This window comes from Poromitra crassiceps (assembly GCF_964638095.1).
Source record: "Poromitra crassiceps genome assembly, chromosome: 23".
Taxonomy (NCBI): domain Eukaryota; kingdom Metazoa; phylum Chordata; class Actinopteri; order Beryciformes; family Melamphaidae; genus Poromitra; species Poromitra crassiceps.
Genome location: NC_139639.1, coordinates 299,264 through 309,330, shown reverse-complemented (window position 1 = coordinate 309,330; position 10,067 = coordinate 299,264). Strand labels below are relative to the sequence as shown.

General features: G+C 44.2%; 1 protein-coding gene across 1 annotated transcript; it reads left to right on the top strand.

Moving 5' to 3' along the window:
* Window positions 1-2,686: 2,686 nt before the first annotated feature.
* On the top strand, window positions 2,687-4,884 carry LOC310797325 (uncharacterized protein; the record flags this gene model as incomplete). Its single annotated transcript, XM_083659694.1, has 3 exons — window positions 2,687-2,704; window positions 3,726-3,924; window positions 4,373-4,884. The coding sequence occupies 3 exons, from the start codon at window positions 2,687-2,689 to the stop codon at window positions 4,882-4,884; spliced, it is 729 nt and encodes a 242-aa protein (XP_083515820.1).
* Between the last annotated feature and the right edge of the window lie 5,183 nt (window positions 4,885-10,067).

Sequence of the window (10,067 nt, the reverse complement as noted above, 5' to 3'; positions counted from 1 at the left end):
GTGCTCTTCAAGTGTAGGACAAGTAGTCGAGTAAGAATGCAAAACAATGACTGTCCAGTTTACTTATAATAAAATGGACATCCGTGGTATTGCAGGCGAAAAAGCATCCAAGGCACTCTGATTATGATTATGATTATATTATATTAAAAATCCTTTATTAAACTGCCTTCACACGCAAGCTTCTCTTCTAGCGGGGAGCAGCAGTAGCTGAGCTGTTGCTAGGTGAGATTGGTTGCACTCATGAAAGGTCAGCGGTAACTATATATGGTGGCAAATTTCGAGCGGTGCGCGATGCCAAGGGTAGCGCTGTCACATAGATGGGCGGTGCCGCTCTCTCCATAGGAAAACAATGGCGCCGCGGGCGCAGAGCTGTTTTACCGCGCGGATCATGTGTGGGGGGGCGGGGCTTTGAAGGCGTCAGTTGTGATTTTTGGAACCCTAGCCCGATTTGCTACTTGCCAATGATGATGTCGATTGGTAGCGTCCTTTCTCAGCACAATCCATGCTGTTCCTCATACTAGCTCTGGCTAGTTGGGCAATAAAAACCAATGCAAAGTCAATAGGGTCACGCTCCTGTCTGTGCAAGCTGAGGGCTCACTGAAATTAGACAAAGTAGACTTCAGTGATCCTCCTCAGTCAGCTTGCACAGACAGGAGCGTGACTCCATTGACTTGGTTTGTGGCTAACTATCTGGAGCTAGCATGAGGAACAGCATGCATTGTACAGAGAAAGGAATCTACCACTCGAAGGCCTACAAAATAACCCTTCTACAGCCGGGAGGCAGGACTCACCATCTTCGGCTGCTCGGAGTCCTCTCTGAACTTCCCTACAGCTGTGCAACAATCTCTGACACTGGGGTCAACTGTCGCCAAAAGACTCATTCTGAAGGAATGGAAGTCCTCCTCTTCGTCTCCTTTTAGAGTTGTGGCTGATGGACATGATCTCTGTTATACAGATGGAGAGACTCAGGTCCCTGGGAACCAAACGCGCTTAAAAGGTTCTCAACTGTGTGGGACCCCGTTTTTGGCCTACTTTGACGAGGTTAAGAATGACAAGTGACTGAGGTTGGGGGTGATGGATGGCTCGCCCAGCTGGTGTCTTGTGGACCCCTTGCATGGGATCTCATGCGCATTGTCTCTTGCAAACACATGAGCACCTTATGCGGCTGGTAGCACCACGTTGTAATGTTGAACGTCAATGATGTATGTCTTTTTTTTCTTTCCTTTCTTTTCCTGTGTCTGAGCCTGTTTGTCTTGTTCGTATATTGTTCTATAAAAATAATAAAATAAATAGAATATTAAAAAAAGAAGAAGAAAGGAATCTACCAATCACCAACATCATTGTTAACTAAAAAATAATATGGTTAGGGTTCCAAAAATCTGAACTATCCCTTTAAATCATGGATTTATCAACAATGTCAGAATCAAACAGGTTTGATCCTGATATTTTGTCCTCAGAGACTCATTCATTGCATTGATTCAAGATTAAACGGACGGATGAATCCGTCTTTATTTGTCACAAACACCACACCGCATGCGCACACATGCTACAATGGTGCAGTGAAATGTGTCCTCCGCAGCATTTGACCCATCCTGGCTCGTCCTCCTCCATGGTTTAGGCCAGGAGCGGTGGGCAGCTGCAGTGAGGTGCCCGGGAACCATTCTTCTTCCAACCATCGTTGGTCAGGCGACAATCTTCTTGCATGTTTTTAGTGGGGGCTTCTTATATGGAGGAAACCCCAGGTGGTGAGCACACAGGAACTCCACAGAGAACTCTTTCATGAGATAGCCCACCTGGGCTATCTCAGAGAGGAGGAGCTTCCTTTTCGTCTACTCACATTTTTTGGAGCGCCTGATGCCCTGACCCCGTGTCTGGGGGCCTTGGCGGGGGAACCTCGTGACCTCGGGTTACGGGATGTCTCGGCGCTCCAACAGCCAACACACAAACCGTCCACGCCGCACGTACGCTATATAAACATCTCGATCCATAACACTCCTTATCACCTGCTCTGCATCTCTGTGGTTTTTTTGTCTGGGACCTCCGTGAAGTGCTCTCGCTATGCCTGGTTCCCCCTGCTTGTACCTCTGCCACAGGGATAGCCCTAAAGAATGCCTTTGACAGGTATATCGCGGTGGCGGGCCCTTTTGTTAGCGGTCTGGGGGCCGCTGTGCGAGCCGACAAGCCGACACTAGCCGACACTAGCTGGCAGCAAACATCGCTCTTTTTACCCCGAGCAACAATAAACACGCTGTCCTCTGGCATTGAAGGCGTGATTTATGTGACACGTCGGCTTGTTTAGGGGCCCAGGAGGCTGTTTTTGTACAGTATCTGCACGGCTGTGAACGTATAGATATCATGTTAGCCCGCATGTTGTGCCTTTAGTTTATGTTATCCTTTTCAAACGCAAGTTCTGGGAGGAGGAGAATTTACAGAGTGAAGCCTTGTTCACCTTCTTACCTTCTTTATCTTCTCTCTCTCCCTCTCTCTCTCTCTCTCTCTCTCTCTCTCTCTCTCTCTGTCCCTCCCTCTCTCTCTCTCTCTCTCTGTCCCCCTCTCTCTCTCTCTCTCTCTCTCTCTGTCCCTCTCTCTCTCTCTCTCTCTCTCTCTCTGTCTCTGTCCCTCTCTCTCTCCAGGTGGGACCAGATGGAGGGTTCGGAGGAAGGATAGACAGGACGCGACCTCTGCGATGTCGGCGAGGGCCAAGGTTTGCCCCAATCAATCTTACTAAGCAACACGCCACCCTGTCTTCTTTTTCTCCTTGTTCTCGTCCTCTTTCTTACATCAAATCACTATTCCTGCAAAGAACTCGCCCGTATCATTTTTCCTCTGAGCTGGACGGACCACTATACGCCAAAAGGATGAATTATTGCTAGATATAAATGTTTAATGAAGCCCGTTCCCACAAGGTCTCCAGACAGAGCTGGGCTTTCCAAAAAGCCATGTCACTGCTGAGGCTATCGGTGCTGAATCATCTCAGAGCCAACAGGTGTTTCAGAACGCAGTCCTTGGCTCCGTGATATCAACACGCAGCCTCCGTCCATTTTGCTCAACATGCATTAATGTCACTCAAGGAAATTCCTCAAAATCGTGCTTCTCCTGGTTCCCCCATCATCATCCTCATCATCTCATTGGTGGATTGAACTTTCGAGTTCCTTGACAAGGCTTATTATAATATAATAAGGCTTATTATAATATAATAAGCCTTGTCAAGGAACTCGAACGTTTCCCTTTTTCCCTTTGATATTATCAAATTATTGAAATTATCAAATCATAGTGGCATTGATCAAGGTTACATACATTTTGATTTTGGAAAGCATTTACAAGCAGTTTCAATACAGAAACAGAATGACCTGATTTGTAGATTTTATTGTGTGTATGTGCATACATGTATTGTATGTACTGTGTGTGTGTGTGTGTGTGTGTGTGTGTGTGTGTGTGTGTGTGTGTGTGTGTGTGTGTGTGTGTGCGTGCGTGCGTGCGTGCGTGTGTGTGTGTGTGTGTGTGTACCGGTATGTATGTATGTATGTATGTATGTATGTACTGTATGTATGCACTACCATTATTATGTTTTTCATGATCTTAATGCAATCTTGATCTAAAAGCTTATGCTTAAATGATTGTATATTAATTGAAATCAGGTATTCCTAATTACATAATGTACTCATGTGTATTTATTGTTATTTGTGTATATAAAAATCCTCACGTGTGAATTCTGCTTCCCATAGGTGCTGCTGTGCGTGTTGATGTCTCTGCTGCCCCTGGTGGAAGCAGCTGGTATGGGACCGGGCAGAGGTGTGACTGGCGTGGGACCAGACTCGGGAGGAGGCCAGGAGGAGCGGCAGCTCCCTGTCACCCTGCCAGAGGTGGTGCAGGACGAGGAGCAGGACGACCGCGACCCGTACGCCGCCTGGCACGCTCTGCACGGTAACAGCTGCTTTAAAGAGGCACTTACAGCACGTCTGCTTTTTCACACAGCATTCACTGACTTCAGGGATTCGCTTCACGGCCCAGTAAGCCAGCCCCATTCATATATGAGTGGAAGTGCCATAGATCATTTTAAATTAAAAGTAAGGTAGAAATAAAAACCACTGCATGATTTATATGCACCAATCTTTACTCCCATTCTCTCTCTCTCCCTCTCTCCCTCTCTCTCTCTCTCTCTCACACACACACACACACACACACACACACACACACACACACACACACACACACACACACACACACACTCTCTCTCTCTCCCCCCGCCCCCTCTCTCTCTCTCTCACACACACACACACACACACACACACACACACACACACACACACACACACACTCGCTCGCTCTCTCTCTCTCTCTCTACCACTCTCTCTTTCCTCTCCCCTCCCAGACCCTTATGTAATGGACGAGGCGGACGACCATCCCAGTAGCCGCTGGGCGGGGCGCTCCCCGCGCTCCTCCGACCCCTCCGAACCTCAACCCAAGGGATCGCCCAAGAAGAAGAAGAAGAGGAGGAAGAAAGAAAAGGAGGGGGAGACGGAGAGAGGACGAGGAGAGAGAAGAGGGGGCAAAGGGAAAGGCAGGCCGCCCAAGCAGAGCAGCAGGGACTGCCGCGTGGAGAAGAGGGAGATGCGGGTTCGAGACCTGGGCCTGGGCTTGGACTCGGACGAGATCGTGCTCTTCAAGTTCTGCGTGGGCACCTGCCAGTCCTCCCGGACCAACTACGACCTGGTGCTCAAGGCGCTGCTGGAGAACGGGTCGCTGCCCCGCCGCACGGCCCGCAAGGTCAGCCACCCCTGCTGCCGACCCGACCGCTACGAGCCCGTCTCCTTCATGGACGCCCAGACCAAGTGGCAGACCATCCAGTCGCTGTCCGCGGCCAGCTGCATGTGCATGGGCTGAACGAGCGCCCCTGCCAGGGAGAGGGTGACAAACAGGGGCTGTCACTCGTCCTGAAGAAAGAAGAGTGAAGAAGAGACTTACGGGTTGAAGAAGGCCTGGATGCATGGGAGGGCCACAGGGGGGCGCTGTGACACACACAGAGCGGGGCCCCCGGACTGAACAGGGAGGAACAGGCATCAGGGCGAGGAGAGGAAGGGATGGAGGCCACTTGCTCTCTTCCTGCGGTGTCTTTCCTGTTGAGGAGGAAGTGGGCTGGGTGCGACGGGCTTGTTGAGGGCAAAGCTCAAAAAATCAAAGACTGTAGGAAAGGTCGTCAAGTGATCACAGTTTGGATTTGCTGACCTCTTCGAAGGGTGGATTGTTGTCAGCTGAATAAATGGATACTAATATAGGTCGGTTAATCCTCATAGAAGAGACTCAATGATGGAATATGACTGTTTTACCTTTATATGAGTAAGTCTATTTCGGCGCAAAAAATATATGGGAATGACTCAGTTACAGGACAGACATTGTGTTTGTATTGTGACTCAGACAAAACAAAACATTTTTTTTTGATTGACTGGAGGAAGCCGACTCTCCCCAAAAGGTTGAATATTATTTTTTTCACTTCACACAAAAACAGGGACACGACAGGACATTCTATGTTCAGGTGAACTCCAACCAAATGGATGCCATGCATCCTCATGCATTACTGTACAGTATAATAGGAAAAATATATTTATTTCTGATAAATTATTTATTTATTATTGCTTCATATGAGAGCTGTTTTTATGAACTCTATATTGTAGATGAATATCTATTTATTGCCATGGTTCGTTTTTTTTCATGTTGTTGGTTCCTTCTGCTCGCATACATTGTTCATAAAGGTGCAGATTTTCACGTCAGAATGATCAAATGCCTGATAGACATGGGCTGAACAACTGATTTGAATAGACTTTGGATTGGGTTCAGTTAGCCTACGTTTCTGATGGATTTGATCTTGTGTTTCACGGTGAAACCAAGCACATTGTCCAAAAGGTCTGCTGCTCCCCTCTCACATTTCACCCCACACAACAGCTCTCATAGTAACAGAGAAGATTTCAGCAACCAAATTGACCCTGATATGATTTTTTTGGGTGATATGTTTTTTAATACGTTTTCTCGAGGACACTTCACATAATTGAGTCTGACAGCTGTAATGCATTGTGATTTGTAAATAGGGTGTTTGCAAATCTCTAATATTGTGGTTGACACTGGGTCAGGATATCGGCTGTCCCATAGTGGAATGGAAATCAGAAAATCAGTTGCAGCACAAAGCCAAGAAGACCTCAGCTTTTCTCATTTCCAATACAAGTGGAAGTATAGAAACCTACACACTCCCAGTATCTCACATATAATTCAATATTTTAGGACAATACCGGCAACTGCTATTGTTATTATTATTATTATTATAGAAAATGTCCTTTATTTTTGTATGGTATTATCCTCTAAGGGAATAAAGTTTTCTAAATATACAATGCACCTTGCTCTCTTTTTTTATATTCACAGGTGAAGCTTCAAATTGTTGAATTGAACTGACTTCCATAATGATTTTCTAAAACAAGATCGAGTATTCCGCTCAAAACTGTGCAGTATGAATGGTGGCGCTTCCTTATGTTGTAGCGCCGCCTACTGGTTGAAAATAATCAGACCAAGAAGGGAATTTGCTGTCACCATTTTGACCTGGAGAGGGCGTCGTTCTCCTAGCCATGAACCACCAGGTCTGCAGCTCCATCAGAACGGCTAAAAACGATACATAGTAGGCCTATACTGCCCTACAAATCATGACCGCAGTAACTACGCCAACACTGAAACTGAGAAAAATGGCTTTAAAGTTTTTTGACTGTCCAGCCAAATTAGATATAGGTTGAAAAGTGGCAATGCGCTTATTAAATATGTATATGTTATATGTATTTTTTGGGGGCAAAACAATTATCAATTACTTGACCTATGACCCCAGAAATGCAGATACGGCACTCTGTCTGTGTATTACCTTAAACAGATGTGTAGGTAGTACAAGGGAAAAGCGCAGTAAGTACAATCTAATGTGCTTCTCCCGTCTTGTTTTTCATGAGACAATTGTAATCGGTTTTGATTTCGATACCACATCATATCTGTATTTAATTGTTTTATTGTTTACATGTTTAAAACATTTAAATGGATAAGTAACAGATAAATTCAGGGAATCCTGAAGTCAGTTGATGTAATCTTCACCACTGGTGTTGCTTTTTGGTCATCATTCTGACACAATTAATTAATGAGCACAGTTATTTTATTATCTTAATTTAGAACAGGTTTTCTTTACAAATCAGATCAGCTTTTCAGATTGATAATTCATACAAGAACATATACAGTATATTACATAGCATATTACAATTATTTTGAATAAAATTAATTACAGACTGAGTCTGAATGCTGATAATTTATGCAGCAATGAAAAAGATTGTCCTGATGAGCTAGGTAGTGATACCAAACAATTATCACTATCTACAGCCAGATTAACGCTTCCCAGTGGAGTGGATGATCTCTTATGGATTATTAGCTAGGAATACAGCATTTACAATTTTAAAGACACTGAAGACTCATTCATTAACAATTTGGACAGCTGTCAGTGCGCTCTCATATTGGGAATTGACTGGATTAACTAAACAGATTGTGCCATTATGAGTGATTGATATGTTGGGCTTTGTTATGGAAAGAGCGGGAAAATTGCAGTAACTACAAAATCCAACCAAAAACCAGTCTGAACCGCAGTAACTACACCTCAAAGTGTAGTTACTGCGTTTATCTCTGTTTAAGTCCGGCTGAAGCTCTGTGAAAGCAAATCAAAGTGCAGTAAGTGTAGTTACTGCAGTTTTGTCTGGTTTTTGGTTGGATTTCGTAGTTACTGCAACTTTTATGCACTGTTTTCTCAAATATAGAGCAAGACTGAACTTAGAAAATTTGTCACATGATAAAACAGATATCTAAAAGTTCAATTTCAATAATAACTCAATTTTGACCAAAATTGTAGTTACTGCGGTTTTGATTTGGAGGGCAGTATAGAATATACTGACACAGTCATGGGAGTCTAGAAAATCACATTGTCTAACAATAAACATCTAATTAAATGGGGGGGGGGGGGGGGTTGTAACTCTAATGTGGATTAAATGATGGGTCCTTGATATGAAACAGGTTGAGAATCACTGTTGTAAACTGTCCTCCTTAGACAGATCATATACTTTAAAACTGACACCCAGGTGTGTTTTCATTGTTTTATCAGCAAGTGATTTGTTCACTTTGGCCATTCACGAAGTGATTAGCTACAAGTGCAAATGTATAATATAAAACCAGATTTAATACATAATCAATAATGGTACATTCAGTTGTCCCTGCATCATGCAACACAATATGGCACAGAGTAAAATAGCAGCATGTAGGGAAAAAAACAACACCTTAATGAATTCAGTGCAACATCTACATCATTGAGTAATGCATCATATTCCACAACACAACAAAAAAAGATAATAAATATGTATTTTGCAAAACGTTCTTCAATATAGACTATAATTATAGATTCACGTGTATCAAACTTGTGTGAAACTCCTAGAATTTATCTCTTGTATTTGTACCCATAGGGTATGATAATACTGTTACAAACACTTGGTAACATAATGCTCTTGCCTCTGAATGCCACCTGTGTGCTTTCAGCAGCATTCCATTTGAGGCCAAATCCTATTCCTTTACATAGCCATTGTTAAGTTTTTACTGTGATTGCCAAACTAGCGGTATAGCCGCTGTGTCTATTTGGCTCTACTGTGTGACAATAAAGAAAGCATTTTCTGCAGTACAGAACAAATTGGCCAGTGTTAAGGTGAGACATGGCAGGTGAACAAAAGGCTGTTTTCTCTTTCTCATACTCTGAGCCAGAAATCTCCACTTCATCACACTTATACACCATACTTTTCAGTTCTATTCCTCACTACATTCTGAAGGTTTTTCCATTGGGGTTTGTTCATATCATTCATAGCCTGTTTTATAACATTATATGAGTTTTCACAAAATTAGTTTTTTTCCCCCTCAGCCTATTCTGAGACAGAAATCTCCAGTTCAGTAGCACTTGCTCGTCCGCTCTGCGGCCTCGCCCGCCCTGTAGCTCACCCGCAGCTTGGCTGCTGCGTGGCCTCGTCTGCTCTATTGGCATGCGCAGCGCACAATTGCCCAACTTCGCATCAATGATGACATCACTCACTGATGACATCACAATTGCTCGAGTGACCATCGCTGATCACATCATGGAGTGCTCGAGTAACATTACTGATTATGTCATAGACTGATGACATCACAATTGCTCAAATGACATCACTGATGATGTCGTGATATCATCAGTGACATCACAATTGCTCGTGTGACCATCACTGATGACATCATCGAGTGCTCAAGTGACATCATTGATGATGTCATAGACATTGTGACATCATCAGTGACATCATTACTGACCAAAATCATCACAAATCTCACAATGTGGGCCCAAAAACTTGACCAAAATTGCAGACAGACATACATACAGACAGACAGACAGACAGACAGACAGACAGACAGACAGACAGACAGAACCCACTATCAATTTGATGTATGATGATGATGATGATTAGCGCATTAAGTAGAAAAATAATTGTCTATCAACTGGGGAAGTTTCATGGTGATATCTTTGTCTCCATGGCTCGTCTCGTTGTGTTGATTTCTCAATGCAGTTCTTTTAGTTATTTTCAGTCATTTGTTCATGCTGCATGGATCTGGAGCGGGTGTTCAAAATGCTAAGTGTTACATTAATTGAATGATGTGTGTGGACCGACTAAACACTGGCACAGACAGTGTAGATCCCCCCCCCCCCCCCAATTTTTTTATCCCAATTTCATCCCCTATTAGTGCTAATTTATATTTATCCTGGTTGCTGCTCCACCCTCTGCCGATCTGGGGAGAGACGAAAACTGGCTCCATGCTTCCTCCGAGACATGGGCAGTTAGCCAGCCGCTTCTTTTCACCTGACAGGGGAAGCATCACCGGTAGGACAGACAGTGTAGATTTGGCTGAATGAACAACACTGATGGTTTGTTTGTGTGCACGGTGTGCATCAAGGGGGACGTCTAAATGATCTTAGACTTAGATGACGTCATAAGGTCCCA